The 17,395-nt window shown below is 64.7% G+C and overlaps 2 protein-coding genes across 2 annotated transcripts in view; one reads left to right on the top strand and one right to left on the bottom strand.

Moving 5' to 3' along the window:
• The window catches only part of MNEG_0892 (hypothetical protein), a gene marked incomplete at both ends in the record, with an annotated part of 2,431 nt that extends 931 nt beyond the window's left edge, over positions 1-1,500 (bottom strand). The window contains 2 exons of the mRNA XM_014050624.1: positions 941-1,120; positions 1,356-1,500. Of these exons, the coding sequence (XP_013906078.1) occupies positions 941-1,120; positions 1,356-1,500 (325 nt within the window). The remainder of the gene's footprint in view (positions 1-940; positions 1,121-1,355) is intronic.
• A 9,063-nt stretch (positions 1,501-10,563) lies between these two features.
• Positions 10,564-17,395, top strand: part of MNEG_0891 (basal body protein) — a gene marked incomplete at both ends in the record, with an annotated part of 13,399 nt that continues 6,567 nt past the window's right edge. The window contains 18 exons of the mRNA XM_014050623.1: positions 10,564-10,758; positions 10,972-11,070; positions 11,297-11,376; positions 11,615-11,754; positions 11,957-12,069; positions 12,413-12,583; positions 12,712-12,814; positions 13,180-13,217; positions 13,408-13,549; positions 13,909-14,032; positions 14,690-14,880; positions 15,062-15,118; positions 15,278-15,507; positions 15,762-15,833; positions 16,091-16,306; positions 16,564-16,677; positions 16,955-17,032; positions 17,259-17,386. Coding sequence (XP_013906077.1) covers positions 10,564-10,758; positions 10,972-11,070; positions 11,297-11,376; positions 11,615-11,754; positions 11,957-12,069; positions 12,413-12,583; positions 12,712-12,814; positions 13,180-13,217; positions 13,408-13,549; positions 13,909-14,032; positions 14,690-14,880; positions 15,062-15,118; positions 15,278-15,507; positions 15,762-15,833; positions 16,091-16,306; positions 16,564-16,677; positions 16,955-17,032; positions 17,259-17,386 — 2,291 coding nt within the window. The remainder of the gene's footprint in view (positions 10,759-10,971; positions 11,071-11,296; positions 11,377-11,614; positions 11,755-11,956; positions 12,070-12,412; positions 12,584-12,711; positions 12,815-13,179; positions 13,218-13,407; positions 13,550-13,908; positions 14,033-14,689; positions 14,881-15,061; positions 15,119-15,277; positions 15,508-15,761; positions 15,834-16,090; positions 16,307-16,563; positions 16,678-16,954; positions 17,033-17,258; positions 17,387-17,395) is intronic.

Below are 17,395 nucleotides of genomic sequence, written 5' to 3'. Positions count from 1 at the left end.
GCCGCCGCCGCCGCCGCCGCCCCCGCCTCCCCTCCCGCTTCGTTCGCTTCGCCGGCGCCAGCCTGGTCTCGCAGGCGCGCGTCCGCGTTGGCCGCGGCGGAGGCGGACGCGGCGACGGCTGGGAGCTCCGGCATCAGCTCCAGCTGAGGTTCGGCGCCACTGGACTGGCCCTTGTGCCCACGGCCCTTCATGGTCGCGGCTGCGGACTTCGCCGCCGCCGAGGCAGTCGAGTGGTCGCCGCCTTTCGCATTCTTGTGGCCGGCGCGCCGCCGGTCGTCGCCGCCGTGCTGCGGAGACCCCTGCGCCTGCGCCGCCGCGCCGCCGCCGCCGCCGTTGCCATCCGCCCGCAAGCGAGCGTCTGCGCCGCCAGATCGACCCGCCTGGCCGACAGCAGCCGGCCGCGGCTGGCCGGTAGCACTAGCGATGATGCCAGATGGGTCGCTACCGCTGCTACTGCTGCTGCTGCTGCTGTCGCCGCTCAGACGAGCAGCGGGGGGCGCCTCGGGCAGCAGCGGTGACCCTTGGTGGGGGCCGCAGCAACTGGAGGGGGACAGCCGCCGCACGGCTGCACCAACGGGGGAGCCGCCGCTGTCCCTGCCGCCCCGCTGCGCGCCGCCGGGCCCCGAGAGCGCGGCCGCGCCCGCAGTCAGGGGCTGCGCCGCCGGCTTGCCGCCGCCGCGCGCGGGACTGGCCGCGCCGGGGGTCGGGGGCGGCAGGCGGCGGCCGTTGTGCAGGGGTGATGCCCACTCGTCGGCTGCGGACGGCAGCGACTGCCTGCTGCCTAGTGTCGAGGCCATTGAGTCGGGGGCCCCCACGCCCTGCGCCCCGACCGGGCTCTGCGGCTGCGGCGCGACGTCTGCGTCTGTCGACGCCGGCGGGCGAGGGGACGAAGGCCCGCCCTCCTGCTGATGTGGTGTGGAGCGGCCCGCTGCGACCGCACCCGCCGGGGCACTTCCGCCGCGGCTGGCGTCGCCGTCGACGCCGCTGCCGCCGCTGCCGCTGCCGTTGACGCATCCGCCGCCGGAGCGGCCGTCCTGGTCGGTAGGGGCTTCGCAGTCGTCGTCGGCGCGGCCGGCGGCGCGGCACCGCGCGGTCAGCAGCTTCATCTCGCGCGAGCGGCCTGCTTTCAGAGAGGGTGTTGGCAATGGGAGTGCGTGTGGGTGCGGCCAAAGCGTCTGCCAAGGGTGCCGAATGTGCCGTGAAGTGGCGTTCTGTACGCACATGTCACAAACACAGGGTTCGCCGTTCACACAGGGTTCCTCATGATGCAGCAGAACGCAAAACAGCTGCATGGCTCGCAACCCACAAAACCCTGTCAGGTCCCTGACACGCCAATGCGCAGTGCACCCACTGACCGGACCCATCCGAGGCCAGCTCCAGCATCGACATGGGGATTGTCACGCGCGCCTCCTCCCCGAGCGCGAGCCGCTGCAGCGCCGCTGACAGGCCGAGAGGCACCTGCTCGCGCGAGCGGCAGCCAACCGGCAGGGGTGGGCGCATTCAGACGCGCCCAGGTGGCGAGCCCCGTGGGAGCCCCTGGCCGGCACGAACGCGCAGCGTTTCGTCCCCCTTGCTTGTTGTCATTGAGAAGCGAGCTTTTACAGCATCTCCCCCGCATGCATGCGAGCAGGCGCGGGGCGTGATGTGAGTGATTGAGTCGGGTCGGTAGTGCGAGCCCTATAAAATCCGCTGCGCCTCGCCGCTCACCAGAGGGTCTCCCAGCAGCAGGACGCGCGGCGCCTCCGCCTCGGTATCATGCAGCAGATCTCCGCCCTCTGACAGCACGCGGCAGCTGAAAGCCACTGCGGTCGGCGTCGGCGGATGGCGGACGGCGAGGCGGGTTGGGTGGCATCCGGAGGGGGGGAGGATGAGCATTTCAGGACCTGCACCGCTGCACGAGTTTGAAGCTGTGGTACATGTGAGCCTGCTGCTTGGCAACCTTTACGGGGTAAGAATACATGCCACAACTGCTACACGCGCGTGTGCGCATGTGTGTGCGCGGCTCCTCGACTCCCAACCCCGCCATGATCTCACACATTGAAACAGCGTGCGCCGGGCAGCCCCCGCCCCCTCGCACCTGCGTCTCCGGCTGACGGCCGAAACACCTTGCCACTTAGGGAGTCTAGGTACGTGTCAAGGCCTGCGCTTTTGCGCAGATCGTCTGGCGGACCCACACGCTCGACAAGCAGGCCGTCAGAGTGCGCGGCGCTGCGCGGTCCCGGATCGGCTTCGTCGCCGCCCCTGCTTGGAGAGGCGGGGGGCTGACTCGTGCTCATTGCGCTGTCTAGAATGCTGCAACACAATGCGGTTGCCCCGAGCCCCAGGCCGGGAACTCAGGAACGAAGGCCGCTGACGCGGTTGAAGCTGGTTGTCACGGGCTCCGAGGCGTCACAGCCTGTCTATCAGGAATAGCAGCAATCAAATATCATGAGGATCACAAGCGGGGCAAAACGACATTTGGTTCCGGATGACCAAAAGTGACATCATCCATCTCGTCCGACTTCCCGAAGCTTCACACTCACCCGCTGCAGTCTCTGATCTCTGAGCAGTATGATCAGCACCTGGCTGTAAATGCCATCGCATGCGGTTCAGCCGCATGACTAACGCATTCAGCGTTTCTATCTGGGCTGAAGTGCCAATGGCTAGCCTGCCATGCACCTCCCACGCTCCGCCGCTTGCTCATGGGGTTCAGAGGCCTAACAGGCAGTACTTTACACAAGTGTCGCGCTTGCAGGTCCCTTGATACGACTACACAGAAAACAATGCGGCCATCACCCATTAGTAAACGGCACGATCACATGATTGGATCGCACCACGCGGCACCCCGCTTGTCGCAGCAGCTGCACCCAACCCCACCTCACTCCGAGCCCAAGATCGCCCCGAGCCCCAGCCAACCCCCACCCTACCAAGCCTCACAACAACCCGTGCCTCTACGCCGTCCGTGCGCCGCCGGCCCCCTTCAGCCCATCTGCTTGACGGCAGGGAACACGCTGCCCATCAAGCTGTGGAATTTGGAGATGCCCGCCAGCAGCTTGGAGGTCGAATTAGCCAGCGCGCTCTGGCCGAACTGGAGGGACTTGAGCGCCATGTCGGAGGGGGTGGGGGCGCGCTGGATGGCGGCGGCGACGCGCTCAAGGGCGGCCGAGAAGGCCTCCAGCTTGGCCTGCATTGGCCAGAAGGCATGAAATCAGTGACGGGGGGACGAATGAGGGAGGGTTTGCGACATGCAAAAAGCGTGGACACGGGATGCTGCAAGAAGAGCAATGCAATGCTTGTTTGTTTGTTTGTTTCTTTCAGGCCAGTGCAACACAGCAGGGAACGCACCCTTGCGCTTGGACCCACCTGCTGGAACTCGATGCCATTGACAGTGAGCGGCCCCTTGCCGGCTTTGATGCTCTCGAGGGACTTTGTGCCGGCGCCCACCAGGGAGTTAAGCTTGTCAACGTGGTTGGCCACCATGGCGTCAAGCTGGTTGGTTTTGGGGGGGGGGGAGGTTGAGGACGCAGGACGTGCCCCGGTCAAGAGAGGGAGCATGATGGTTGGCAAAGAACACGATGGGCAGGTGGCAGGCAGGCCAAGCACCCAGGCAACGGCGGAGGTTTGCGGTGCTGGGGTATGAAAGGGTCCAATAATTTTGCCCGGGTGGCACAGGCAGCAGCACACGCACTGCATGGGCAACTGGTAGAGCAGCCAGTCTGCCAATCAGTTCCGCCCCGGTGCCGCATCCCCGACCAAGACGGACGCAAAGCCGGCCGCCTGTGTTTCAGGGTAGCTACTTAGATCCCCTGGGGCCGCGGCCCCGCCCGCCTGCACCCGCACCTGCGCCTTCGCCAGCCCCTCCTTGGTCGTGTACACGCCAAACACGCCCTGCGCCGCGCGCTTGAACAGCTCCCCGGCGGTGCCTGCCACGTTGGCGGCGTCGGAAGTCGCGGAGCCAGCGGCAGTCGCGAGGCCGGCGGTCATGGCGGCGACGTTCTCGACCTTCTTGGCCACCTCGTTCGCGCCCGCCTGCTTCAGGGCACCGACCTGCGTGGGACCGTTTGCAATGGCCCGCGCGCCGGTCGTACGGCAGGTGATGAACGTCATGCAGCGCACGCGCTGAGCCGTGTGCGTGTTGGAATGTCAATCGGCCAGGTGCAATCCCGCACATTGTGCCGCTGCGCCCTGATAGTGCTGGTATTGGTCAAGCCAACCCCTGCAACACCCAGCGCCTGCAAACAACTGGCGTGCAACCGCCCGCGCCATCCTTGCTACCGACCTTGTCAAGGAGCGACCCGCCGCCAGATTTGAGGTCCACAGCCTTGGCCGTCAGGCCCTTCCCAAGGGTCGAGATCGCGCTGCGCGCCGATGCGGTGCTGTTGTCGACGACCGCGATCGCGGCGAGCAGCGCGTTGTTGACCTTCTCAGCGTTCACGTTTGACAGCTCCGTGAAGTAGTTGACCGCGTTGTTGAAGGCGGCCTTCTTGGCCTCCTGGCTGATCTCGCGCTTGTCCTGGACGAAGCCGATGGCGCCGGCGGCCGAGGGGGCGGCGGCGTCCGCGGCACCGGCGGCGGCGGCAACGCGGGTGCTGGCTGCGGGGACCTGGGTTGAATTGAGAAGCAGCGGCAAGAGAGGGTCAGTGTGTGTGTGTGGGGGGGGGGGGAAGGGCACGTCGTTTGCTGCTGGGATACATGGATAAAATCTGGTGCTGTGCTGGCTGGAACACATCAAGCTGAGAGCCGGCTATCCACTCCAAGCGTGCTGCACCATCCACAGCTGTGTTGCCTGGCGCAGCCTTTTAAGGCCACATGCGCATGCCGGTTCCCCTTGGTGGTGGGCATGGTGCCTCTCACCTCAGACACTGTACTGTCGTCGGAGCCGTCCTGCACGGTGTGATGCAGCGAATGCAGCAATTGCATCAGCAAATCCGAGGCCCACGCCTAAAGACGGCACAGTGCCTGCTAAGTATTGCCCAGGCACCTATTCTGCTGACCGCTTCGATTGATCTGCCATTGTCGCCATACAGCAGTAGTGCAATGTCCTGGTCCTCTATCTATGTGCTCACCTCAGCTGCCACCGTTGCGGCAGGGCACAGCAGCAGGGCCCAGGTGCTGATGATGGCGCTGAGGAGGGAGGGGCAGGCATGGGACGGAGGTGCGGCAAACTTGATGAGCGGGGTTGGATCCCGGTTCAAGTTGCACTCTTCTACAGATTCATGCATGCCGAGCGGCATACAATACTTGATAGGAACCAAGCGCACCAACCCAGCCAGTCCCCGCCCGGCCTCGCACGACCTCAAGACAAGGAAACCGCGTCACGGCCGACCGGGCTGCGCGCCAGCTGTGCAGCCCCGGCCCCTCCCCCTGCAGCGCCCGCTAATCAATGGCTCACTTGTCCTGGCCGCGCAGGGTCCACTGGCCGGAGGACCTTGACTTGGCAAACGACCCCTCGGCGAGCGGGAGGGCGACCGCCGGGGTGGCGCCGTGCGTGACCTCTCCTGCAGCCGCGCCCATCACCTTGACGCTCGCCACCTGCGGATGCGGGATTCAAGCAGGACGTGTGCGTATCGCTCATGGTCGAATTCGACATAGTGATTATGTGGCCGAGCCTGCTGATGCCAGCTGCCGCAATCTGCGAATTAGTTGCCGGCCGGCGGGCGCACCGCGCTACTTTGCGCATGTGGTAGCTACCCAGCGCCAACCGCTGCCAGCACCACAAGCTGCAAGACGTTCAGATGGCAGCTGCACTCGTTGTCCACCCTGCGCAAAGCCGTCTCACAAAGTCCTGCTGCGAGGCGCACAGCCTAGTCACCGCACCTCAAAATCATCAGGAACAATGATGCTGCTGGTGGTGGTTGAAGGCACAAACGTCTTGTAGATCTGCAGACATGCGCACAAAGGTTGTTTGAGCTGCCACTCCGCACAGCAGTAATGCTTGCTGGCAAGTGTGGGGCCGTTGGGCGGGGCACCCAGTGGTGGCACCTAAGTAGAGCCAACACTTACCTTGCAGGGTGGTTGCGCGACTGCCAGGGCGCTGCCGCTCAGCAGCATGATGACCGCGCATGCCGCGAGCACCATGAAGCGTCCTGCTGTCATCAGTCGCGTGCTTCGAGATCCGGGTAGGACGGCAAGAGGCCTAACGAGCTGCACGAAAGTTCAAGGTTGTTCTCGGCAGGGTAGACTGTGTGTGTAGGCCGCTGCAGCGTTATTATGTGCGGCCGTCTTAATACCGAATTGCAATGTATACAGGTACAAGGACAGCAAGGACGGCAGCTGCCAACCTTCACAAGTCCCGCCAAGGTTCCCAGATAAGGCCGCAGGGGCCCTGTACCACAGCCACACACCTTTTTGCGTGATACACCAGCCTACTTGAACCGATCAGACTCACAGGCAGACTTTGGGTCCATTCTTGGTCTGGCCAATCTTGGGTCAACCCAGGTTTGACCAGCTAGAACGCGTTGACAAGCCCAGAGGCAATCAACCGCGGAGTATGGCTACACTATAAGTAATCAAATAACTGTGCTCTCAAGTCTTGTAAATACCTAGCGCTTGTTGGACCACAACCATACAAGCAATACAACACTGTTTCTCAAAACCCTGCGTGTTCTCTTCGCCAGTGCACGGCCGAAAGACAGATTCATTTCATTACAGCTTGTCGAGCAAGTTCCTATCCAAAGCTGAATCTAAAGCAGTCCCCGGATGCCCACCCCAAGTCCCATACCCCGCGCCTCGGTTGCTGCCCGCCGCAGCACTGGCCCTGCCTCGTCGTCCTGCCCGTCCTCGGGCGGGGGCGGCGGCGGCAGCTGCGGCCGGGCGAGCGCATCAGGCAGCTCTGGCCGGTGCGGCGACCAAGGAGGCCACAGGGCATAGAAGGCGGTGTCCCCCTCGTCCTCCACGAAACCCCAGCGGGAAGGGTCCTTGCATAGCCTGTGAAGTGTGCGGGTGGGTTGACGCAACCACATGGCTGTCATGCCTTGCCTGCATGCCTTGCGCACACATCTGCGCTTGGCCGTTGAGCAGTGCGTCCGAAAATCTTGCCGATTGTTTCGAATATGATATCGCGCCTTTGAACGGCATATGCCGCGTCTTTGCGTTTGCAACCAGCACACCTGAATTGCAGAGCCAAGGGGCCCGCCTTGGCCAGCCGGTTCATGTAGGAGGTGCAGTCTCCTTCAGCGGCGGCCGCGGTGCGAGCAAAGCTGACAACAATCGCGCCCCGCGAGTCCTGGAATGCCTGCGTGCGCATGAGTGTTGAGTCGAGCAAGGTCTGCTGCCAGCACAGCTGGCGCAGGGTCTGCTGCCAGCACAGCTGGCGCAAGGTTTGCTGCCAGCACAGCTGGCGCAAGGTCTGCTGCCAATGCAGCTGGTGGGACATGAATTCTGTGTGAGGCGACGATGCTGCGGCTTGAGCAAACACAGAGCGTAAATGACGCGACACACCAAAACCAGCTCTCAGAAGAATTGGAACAAAGCTTGAGCTGGGCAGCAGGCGGCAGCGGCTGACATTTGAGCATGGCGATGCACTGCCAGCAATACATCAACGCGTATAAAATTCAATGCAAGAAATCAGCGGTCATACATGAGCACCTGCCCTGGTGAGTAGGCTTTTACAGCCTCATTCCGCTTAGATTGCCCGTTGTTACTCTTCCAAAGACTGTTCTCTCACCTGCAAGAAACTGGCGGGAAAGTCGCGCCCGATCTGACGGCCCAGCTGCGCCAGCAAGTCGCCTGCCTGGCTCTTGAGCGTGGCGCTCGGAGAAGGCGCGCGGCCGCCGGCTGGCAAGAACATGCCATACCTGGGGGCGGCTGCCATCTGGAGGGGGCCGGGACAGAGGGGTGGGGGTCCAATTTCGTTAATGACGATCAGTTGTCCCAACAAAAAAACTCAGCCACAATATGCAGCATTGCTGTTGACCCGCTTGCTGTGGGGCGGGGCTGCAGATGCAAGCGTTGGTTGGCTGCGCAGCTTCAACCTCGCACCTGCTGGGCTGTGTCTGGGCAGGGGCGGCCAAGATGGTCTGTCTCCACAAAGGGGCGGCTGTCGAACGAGAACTCTGCAAAAGCAGGGACCCCCTTGAGTCCGAGGGGGCAGGAACGCACCACAAAATCAGACCCGCACACCTGCGAGGAGCAATGGGTGCACAGCGCGCGCAGCGCACGTGCATGTGGGGTGTTGGATTTCCAACGATGCTCCCGCATTGCACCCTCGTTATGTCACCAGGCAATCCCAGCAAGAACATGTTTGCTGGCCAAACCATCCGCAGTACTTTGCACCCGCTCCCGCAGCACCGCTGCCTGCTCCTGGTGCATGGCAGCAGTCTCGGCCCCAGGACAGCCTGAACAAACATACCTGCGCCTGATTGGCCTTGTGCTCTAGCCGCGCATGGCTGATTGCCTGCGCCGCCCGCTCGTACTCGCTGGCAAGGTGCCCGAAGGTGCTGAAGAGCCCGTAATTGCTGCTGAAGCGACCGGGAGGCTGCCCCGTTGCAACAGATGAAACGCTTTGCTGCTGCCGCGACACGCCTGCCAGACTGCTGCCATGCAGGCCCCGCGGTGCAGCCTGTTGTTGATGCTGCTGCTGCTGCTGCTGCTGCTGCTGCTGCTGCTGCTGCTGCTGCTGCTGCTGCTGCTGCTGCTGCCGTCGCCTGAAACCTTGGGAGACGCTGGTGCTGCCGGCGGGCTTGTGGCTGGCGCGCAGCTGCTCGACTGCAACACGTCCTGCGTGTGTTTGCAAGCAAGGCATCAGGCGCCTTGATTGCAAGTCACAAAAGGTTGTTAGGCACGCCCTTGCTTCACTGATGCAGTTGCGATGACATCTGACGTTGCCCAAACGACCTCCCACCTGCAGGGCGAAGCCAAGCACAGACTCCCCTGGCCGTTCTTTGCCCAGCAATACGGTACCGCGATCGTCCCATTTCCAAACCTGCTTTTCACCACCAGTGCCGCCGCACCTAGCCGGATGAGCTGGGCGTACATCACTTCCCTGAACCCTGGCCGTAGCGCATCTGGCAGCGACCTGATGCCGGCGCAGGCGATTGGGCTGAATGCTGCAGATATGGCCTCGGCAGATGCATGGGGGCACTCTGCGGAGCGCTTGCAAGAAAGCAGCAGCACAAGAAAGGTCATCATGCATGACTGCGAAGCTGAACACTCCCTGGAATTTGCATCACAGGTTGTTGTTCAGGCTGCAAATCTGCTGAAGTGCTGTTATTGCTGTGTGCACAGTCCTGGCGAAGGCATGCACTCATCATTGCTGCGCTGCGCCCACCTTCCAACGGTGCCTTAAGCTGCACAACCGTTGGTGCCTGGTGATGACGGACCCATGGGGCGGGCTGATGTTGGGTGGTGCTGCTCGGTGATGGCGGCTTGCCCTCATCCTCCGCTGTGCTGCAGCATTCGGGAGCACGGGCTTGACGCACTCGCTCCAAGCCCTGCAGGCTCTGTCCAAGCAACCTGATGCCGCATAGAGCTGAGTCTTGCGTGAAGTTTGGGATGCTCTGGTACTCCCCCGCCTCCATTTGCAAGCCCACTTCGGGCAGACGATTCCCCAGAAAAACAAATGGTCAGCCAACTGATCACTCAACGCTTGAGAGAAAAATGTTCGAAATATTGTGTACAATGCCTCAGTAACTCCATCGCCATCTATTCACGCCATCCATTCCGGAGGTTTCACTCGCATGTGTGACACTGCTCTCAGGTTCTGTAATCATGTAGAAGAGCTTGTGGATTATCTCAGTGATTCATTTTGTACAAAGCCAACGGGCCTGCTGTTCCCTGCTGGGGTGTCATGCACCACTTCGCGTGTCGACGAGCAGGATGCCTGCGCACAACCCATCATTCAAGGATGGGTTGAAGTTCAACCTAGGGGGCATACTGCAGGCCACAACACGTGCGGTCAGAATGCTGGGGTCATGCAAAATCAACGCTCTGTCTAAAACAAGATCCTTCTGTGCTTGTGCTGGGGCTTGTATGGTGGGTGTACTGGCAGTTACGCGCAGCACTGCGGCCCCATTGTGCAGGTGATGTGTGCAGCAGTGCTGTACAATACAGTATGGCAGTGCAGAATTTTCTGATGCCTTCTATCATAAATGCAGATGAACCAAACAGGTGCAACCTATGCACGGAGCATAACCAGAAAGTCATGCTGAAGTCCTGCACATGGGCAATGCAATTGCAGCACAAACCCATCCAGGCAGGACTGCAAACAACCAGGGCTAAGCCGCGTTGCAAGTCGCACCGACAGCCATGACAAACCGCCCGTCCTGACCCTCCACTGCACTGCAGTAGCAGCGGAATGGGTGGTTAAATCATGCGTGAGCGCATGCATTATGGCTTGACATCGGCAGTGCCCACCCACGCACACACCTCTGCGCTACACGTGTCGCAGATTCAAACAGTGACACCAGCGGCAGCTTCCCTAGCCAGTCCAAAGCTGCCACCCTAAGCACGACTCCACCACCAGAGGTATTTGTCGATGATGCCGGCGCTATGATTTTGATATCATGTCCAGCTCAAATGGCGGGTGCCCTGATCTGATATCTGACCGCGCCCGGCAGGTGGCATATTGCTTTTATGTCCTTAAGCATGATGGATGAACGGAGTCTTGTTCTCTTGCGGCGGAAGCTGGAGGCCCTGAACTACACCGAAAGGCTGGACGCGGCCTCTGCCCCGCTGGTTGTAAAACTAGTCGAAGACCTTGTACGGACGACGGACAGCTATCGCAGTGTCAAACTCCAGTCGGCAAAGTATGCGCAGGAAATCTCGGCGTTCAACACCAAGGTGAGCGGCACCGTGCCGTGCTGCGCCGATTGCGCCGCTGCATGTACCTATCTGAACAGCAGCGGGGATGAACGTCACAGCCTATGTCAAACCCTCAGGTCGTCGCACACGCGTCTTACGCGCCCTGACGCTGCCAACAGCTGGTGCACGCATTCAAACCCTCGCCCGCGCCCGCGGGGCCCGCCGTGCGTAACCGCACCCGCCCCCGCTCAGCTCGAGATCGTCAAGCAGGACTGCACCCGGCTCGCCAATGAGAACAGCGCGCTGCACTCACAGCTCATACAGGCCGGCGAGCAGGCAGAGGCGTTGCGGGTGCGCTCCCGCCGACAAGTCAGCCCGCCAGCTCCCCGCTCCGGCAAAGCAGCGCGACCGCACGGCTCCAGCGCGCTTCAGCGCAGCGGCAAGCAACTGCGTGGCGGATGTGAATCTTGCAGGCTGCTCATGCACAGCTGAACCTGCACAGCTCCGGCGCGAATTGCGAAAAAACTGAAATGGTGCCGCGCGTGAGTCTGCACCTGCTGTGCGCCGACCCCCCCAGCGCGACGCCTACACGACCGCGAAGCGCCTAGAGGACCGCGTGGCGGAGCTGACGTACTGGAAGGCGCAGGCGGTCGGGCGGTGAGCAGCGGAGCGCAGGGCGCCGGCCGCGGCGGCCGCGGCGGCGCTCCTCCCCCAGTCGCCGCCGCCGGGCATGTCACCAGAATTGCCATTGCTTCGCGCGCCCAGTCGCGCGCCCGCCGTGCGCCCCTCAATTGCTCCTCGCGCCGTGGCCGCGCCACGCCTCCAGCCCCGCTGCGCCTCCCTCGACGCTTCGGCCGCCCACCCATCAAATCCTACGGTATGCCAATCCGCCAAGGTATGATTCCTTGGAGCGAGAGAATGCAGGCCTCAAAAAGCGGGTGGCGGAGCTCATCAAGCTCGGGGAGCGGCGCGCCAAGGGGGGCGTGACTGAGCCCATCGACGACTCATTGAAGATCGTGCAGCCCAAGGCTATAGGTGGGCACAGCTGCTTTCATGGCGTTTCTGCATGTGGATAGGTTGTTTTCCAGGCTGGAGGGCGTTTCGCTGAAGCTGGACTGCCGGCAGCTGTGGGTTGACGTGGCGCATGCATGTGCAGCGCTCGGCCACGCCGGAAGCATGCGGCGGCGGCCCAAATCTGCTGTGCGACTTGCGACTTCTTCGCCCCTGCCCTGCGCAGCCGCCTCGCCCGTGCGGCGGGCCCGGCCGGCGCCGGCGATGCTGGAGCTTCAGCGGGCAGCCGACGCGCGGATCGAGTCGCTGCAGCGGCAGCTGGAGGAGCGCGAGCAGCAGGTGCGGGTGTGGGTCCGGGGCGGTCCACAAACACAGCCAAGCACGCGCGGCCCTCTGCGTACCGTGCAGCCGTGGCGCACCAGCTCGCCCCCTTGCTGTCCCCACCGGCGTTGCACGTCCCTTTCGAAGCTCACCGACTTGATGGCGTTGAGCATCGCCCCGCTTCTCAGCCAGCCTGGTTCCTGTATTGGGGCCGCGTCACCGCTGTGTGCCGCGGCGGCGTATCGCCGCGGCGTGCCACCCCTGAGTGTCACCGCGAGGGTCACCGCCCCGTGTCACCGTCGCTTGTCTTCCCCCCTGTGTCACTGCCCTTTGTCACCGCCGCACGTCACTCGCCACCCAGGCCTTGGAGCTCTCCGCCGCGCTGGAGGCCGCGCGGCGCTCGGTGGCGGCGCGGGACTCGGAGATCGCGCGGCTGGCTGGGCGCCTAGGGGCGGGGCCGGACGTCGACCGGCTGGCGCTGGAGCGGCGCGCTGATGTCAGCGAGGAGGTTGTGCTGGCGCTCAACAAGCAGGTGCGGGCGCCCCTTGGGTGGAGGGTTTAAGGGGGGGGGTTGCGTGGGCGGGGTGCGAGTTGAGCGGTGCAGGGGAAGGGGGCGGCGCTGACATCAGCACGGGGGTAGGGCTTGTCCTCAACATGCAGGTGCGGGCGCCCCTGAGGCCGTTTGGTTGGGTGGGTGGGGTGAAGGAGGCCAGCGCGACGGCGCTGACATCAGCGAGGGATGGCGGATGTGCTGCCCAAGCAGGTGAGGGCGCCTCTGGGAAGGTCAGCTCGGCGAGTTGGGCACTCGATTCAATTCGAGGGGGGAGTCGCGATATGGAGGGTTGGCGGACATGGCGCGTGTAAGAGGCAATAGCGGCGGTGCTGATGTCAGGGGTGGTGCGTGCGCGTTGCTCGCTGATTGGGGTGCAGCACTCAATGAACGCACAGTGCAAAGGTCTGCAATTAAGGTGGGAAGGAAACGGGGTGGAACCCCGCATATGCCAGGGACTGAATGGCGACCGCTTGGCTGCACTCGACGAAGCGGCGACAAGCGCGGCAGCTCGGGGTGCAAGGGCAGCAGCCGGCGCGAGGCCACGCCTTTTGCGGTCCCGTCTGTGCAAACATCAGGGCCCCCGCTGCCGCTGCTGGGGCCGCTGCGGCCGGCCGTGGGCATGAGCCTTTGCAGAGCGGGCGGGCTGAAGCTCAAGAGCCGTGCAGTCTGACAGCGAGCACAATAAGCGACGCCACAGTCGCAACAATCACCTCAATTTGCCTTGATCACCAATGTAGATAACCACCACAGAAAAAACCACCGCAATCATCTTTGAAATCACGGGCGCCCCCCAACCGCCCCAGGTCGACGCCCTTGGGTCCGAGCTGGCGCAGCTGCGGGGCGAAGCTTCTGATGGCGCGAAGCTGCGCGCGGCGCTGGGCGCCGCGGAGAGGGGGCGCGCGGAGGCGGAGGAGCGGCTGAGGGCCGTGATGCGCGAAAACGCGGGTGCGCCCCGCGCCGCGGCCGGCCTTCGGGCGGCGCAGCTCTGTTCTTGGCGCGTGGGGGTTGCAAAATCTCATATGTTTGAGGTGCACGCCGCCTGGCCAAAGCAGCACGGAGCGGTTGAAAGGCAGCAACTGGGAGCTGCGGGAGACTCGTGGCAGCTTCAAACGCCCGGCGGTCATGAGGGATCGGCCTGTCAGCCTCAACCTTCGGGCATCTTCTGTCCCTCGCCGCCATTCCTCAGACGCGCCGGCCCCCGCCCTGCTTCAAATGCCGCCCCGGCCCGGTGACGCCGCCCAACCCCAGTCCGCCCCTCACCCATATCACACCACACGTGCCGTGGTCCTCGGCTCTGCTCCCAGGGGTGGCCAGGGACGTGTCCCGGCTTCAGCTCGAGCTGCAGCGGCTGGAGGTGCAGCACGCGCGCGCGGGGGCAGCGGCGGGGCAGGAGGTCGACACGGCGGTCGCTGCGGTGAGCGCGCAGCGGTCGAGGCTGCGCGTGGCGCCTGGCCCCGCGTGGCTGGTTCACGTGACCGCTGACGAGGGCGAGCCCAGCTGATGGAAAAGGGACGGCTGTTTGGTTGAGGGGTGGAGGCGCAGGAGGGGAAGGAGCGACGTTTGGTGCTGGACATGCGTGGGGCCGGCAGAAGGGGCCCGTTGGGACCGCCGGCGCCACGCCGCCTAGCGCCAGCAGCGTCGGGGGGGGGGGGGGGGGGGGCATTGTTTGACTAGGTCAACGCCCCAACTCCCCGCTGGAGGGGACACTGCCTCAGGCTGCCAGCTAGAACCCCAACCGCTGAAATTCCGGCCGCCCCTTGACACGCCCGCCCCTCAGGCGTCGGAGGCGGCGCGGGCGCTGGCGCGGGCCAGGGAGGAGCACGCGCAGCTGGAAGGCGAGCTGCGCGCCGCTGCTGCAGAGAGGCAAGCGGCGCGGGGCACCGCAACGCACGCCTCGCGACTTTGACCCGCTCCCGAGACTGGCGCAAGCAGGCGCAGCGGGCGCACAGGCGCACAACCTGCTGAACGCCCCAGGAGCCCACGCCCCCAAATGCATGCGCTCGGCCGCGGTCGACGGCCCACGCACCAAAAGTAGGCTCGCCCTGCACCCGACGCGGCTGCCGTGTTTGCCCGGGTCGCCCGTAGGGACGAGGCGCGTGCGCGCGCGTCGCGGCTGGCGTCAGACGCGGAGCACTTGCAGTTCTTGTTGGATGAAGCGCATTCGCGCGGCGACACGGCCGCTGCGGCCGCCGCCGCCGTGGCGCCGGCGGGGCCGGGCGATGGCGCGGGGGCGGCGGCGGCGGCGGGCGGCGCGGCGGCGGAGGCGGGGGTTTCAGGTGAGGGCGGCGACGCAGGGATGGGCAGCGCCGCCACCTCTGTAATGACGAGCCTGTTACTTAAGCTTGACGCCGGTGCATGTCATGCTGCCTGGCCGGCAGTCCCAGCGGGCGGCTGTGCCCCGACACTGCGCTCAATGGCGACGCCGTTGAGTGACCTTGCTTCATGGCGCACGTGCAGGCGAAGAGGCGGCAGCGCTGCACGGCATAATCAAGCGGCTGAAGCAGGAGCTCTCAGGTGGGGGACCAGGGGGTTGGCGCTGCAGCTGCTGGGAAGCTGCCCTTGTCTGCATGCTCGCTCTGCTGGTAAGCCTGCTTGCGGTCTTGCGGTCAGCAATCGGGAAGGGGCCCCAAGTCACCGGCCTGTGACGCCGGCGCACCGCAAACCGAGTCGCAGACGCGAGCGCCGCGCGCGAGCAGCTCGCCGAATCGCGCGACAGCGCCGAGAGGAGGGTGGCGGAAGCCGCCGAGAAGCTGGAAGCCGAGCGGTCGGACCTGGTGAAGCTGCGCGCGGCGGCCGCAGCACTGGAGCGGCGCGCGTCGGAGGCCGAGGCCGCACGGCGGCGGCTCGAGGGCGGCGCGGCGGCGGCGGAGGCGCGGGCGGAGGAGCTGCAGCGGCAGCTGCGGGTGCGGGCAGGGGCGCTGCCGCACGGGCGTTGGAATCTGCCTTTGGCGGTGCTTGGAGTGGGCTTGGCCAGCAGCAAGCTCTGTGGGACGAAACGCTCGTGTTTGGCGTCTGCCCCCGAAAGGCCGCTTGGGCACCATTGGAGAGGCCGCAGCCGCTGATGTCAGTACCGCCACCAAGCAGCAGGCCCGCCTGCGACCTATAACTGAGAATATAGATATCCGCAACGCCCCCCGCACTGCTTTTTGTTTCCCAGGACGCCAACCAGGCGCGGCTGCTCAGCAGCGCTGACCTGGACGCCACTAGCGCGTCACACACGCAGCTGCAGGTGTGCGCGCCCGCATGCGCCCCCGCGCCATCTGCGCCCGCCACGCCGCGCCCTCACGCGCCTGCTGCGCAGGCCTGCATGACTCGTCGCCGCTTTCCTCGCGCCCGCGGCCGCGCTCGCGGCCCTAAGCAGCCCCCTGCCATGTTTGCTGCAGCCGTGGTGCAGGGCTCTCCAGAATCCAAGCGCTCCTCCCAACCAACCGCCCCTCTGCGATGGCGCGCCTGTGGCTGCGTTTACGCGGGGCCCCGAACCATCAGGCGCAAGCGGAGGCGCTTCTGGGCCAGCTGCGGCGCGAGCAGGAGCGCTGCGAGTCGCTGGCGGCGCGGGCGGCCGAGGCGGAGGGGCGGCAGCGGCGGCTTGAGCAGGAGCTCAAGGCGAGGCCGCCAGCGCAAACACACGCGCCGCCCGCCGTGCACTGCTGCGCCACGCCGTGGCGGCCGCGGCGCCGCCCTGATGCGGCGGCGTTGGGGTCGGTGTGCAGCTTGTGCTCTGCGCGCGCGGCACATGCGGGGAGATCCCAACTGCCCAGCAGCCTCTGATTCACCACAATTGGAGGGCAGGTCCAGTGCCTTTATGACGACCCCACCTGCTACTCCCTGCATACTGCGTCCTCATGACAATACCTATCCATCACACAACACAAAGCTCCAAAACAACCGTGATCTGCCTCTTGGTCACCAACCTCGTTGCATCATGCGGCCCGTCGCGATTGCCTCGGACCCATCAATAGGAGTCCAAGGATGCGTGCGAGCTGCTAGAGGCGCGGCTGCAGGACGGCGCGGCCGCGCTGGCGGAGGCGGCGGGCGCGCTCGCGTCGCGCGCGGCGGGGGAGGCGCAGCAGCAGGTGTGTGGGGGCGCGCAGCCGGCGGCACTTAAGAGTCTCGATCAAAAACGAGGGTGGGGAACAGATGGGGCAGGTCTGCAGTCACCATTCCAGATTTTACAACTTCTCGTACTTCCTGGAGTGATTGTGTTGTATGCATCCGCATCGGCTTGCAAACCCGAGTGCTTGTCGGGTTGCGAAGAATGAAAGCCCAGGTGCAGCGGAATCTCCCGGACCGACTGCAGCGCCTGCTTCTCCACCGGCCCCCGGCCGGCCCCCTGCCTTTTGTTGACCGCAGGCGCTGCAGGGCGCGCTGGAAGACGCCCAGCGGGAAGCCAGGGTACTGGCAGAGCGCCTGGCAGCCGCCAACGCGGAGGTGCGACAGATTGCTGCCGCACTCACGCACGCACGCACGCTCGCCAGCCTCCTCAACCCCCAGCCCCCCCGCCCTTCCGGCTCCGTTGTAGGCGGGGGCAGCCCGCATCTGCGCCGCAACAGAGTGGGTCGGCCCTATGACTAGGTTGCCAAGACCTTCCAAGTAGAGTGAACATGGTGTGACTTGTTTAGCCACACAAACTGGCAATTTCCCATCTCCCCGGCAGGCCCAGCGCCTGCGCTCCGCGGCGGCGTCCGAGCGCGCGGGCGCGAGCGCGGGCAGCGAGCGCGCCGCCGAGCTGCAGCGGCTGCTGGACGACCTGTCCGCCGCGCGCGAGGCCGACGCCGCGGCGCTGTCCGACGC

Source organism: Monoraphidium neglectum, assembly GCF_000611645.1.
Source record: "Monoraphidium neglectum strain SAG 48.87 unplaced genomic scaffold scaffold00081, whole genome shotgun sequence".
Classification (NCBI taxonomy): Eukaryota; Viridiplantae; Chlorophyta; class Chlorophyceae; order Sphaeropleales; family Selenastraceae; genus Monoraphidium; species Monoraphidium neglectum.
The sequence above is the reverse complement of the archived record's forward strand: the minus strand, read 5'-3'. Positions and strand labels throughout refer to the sequence as shown.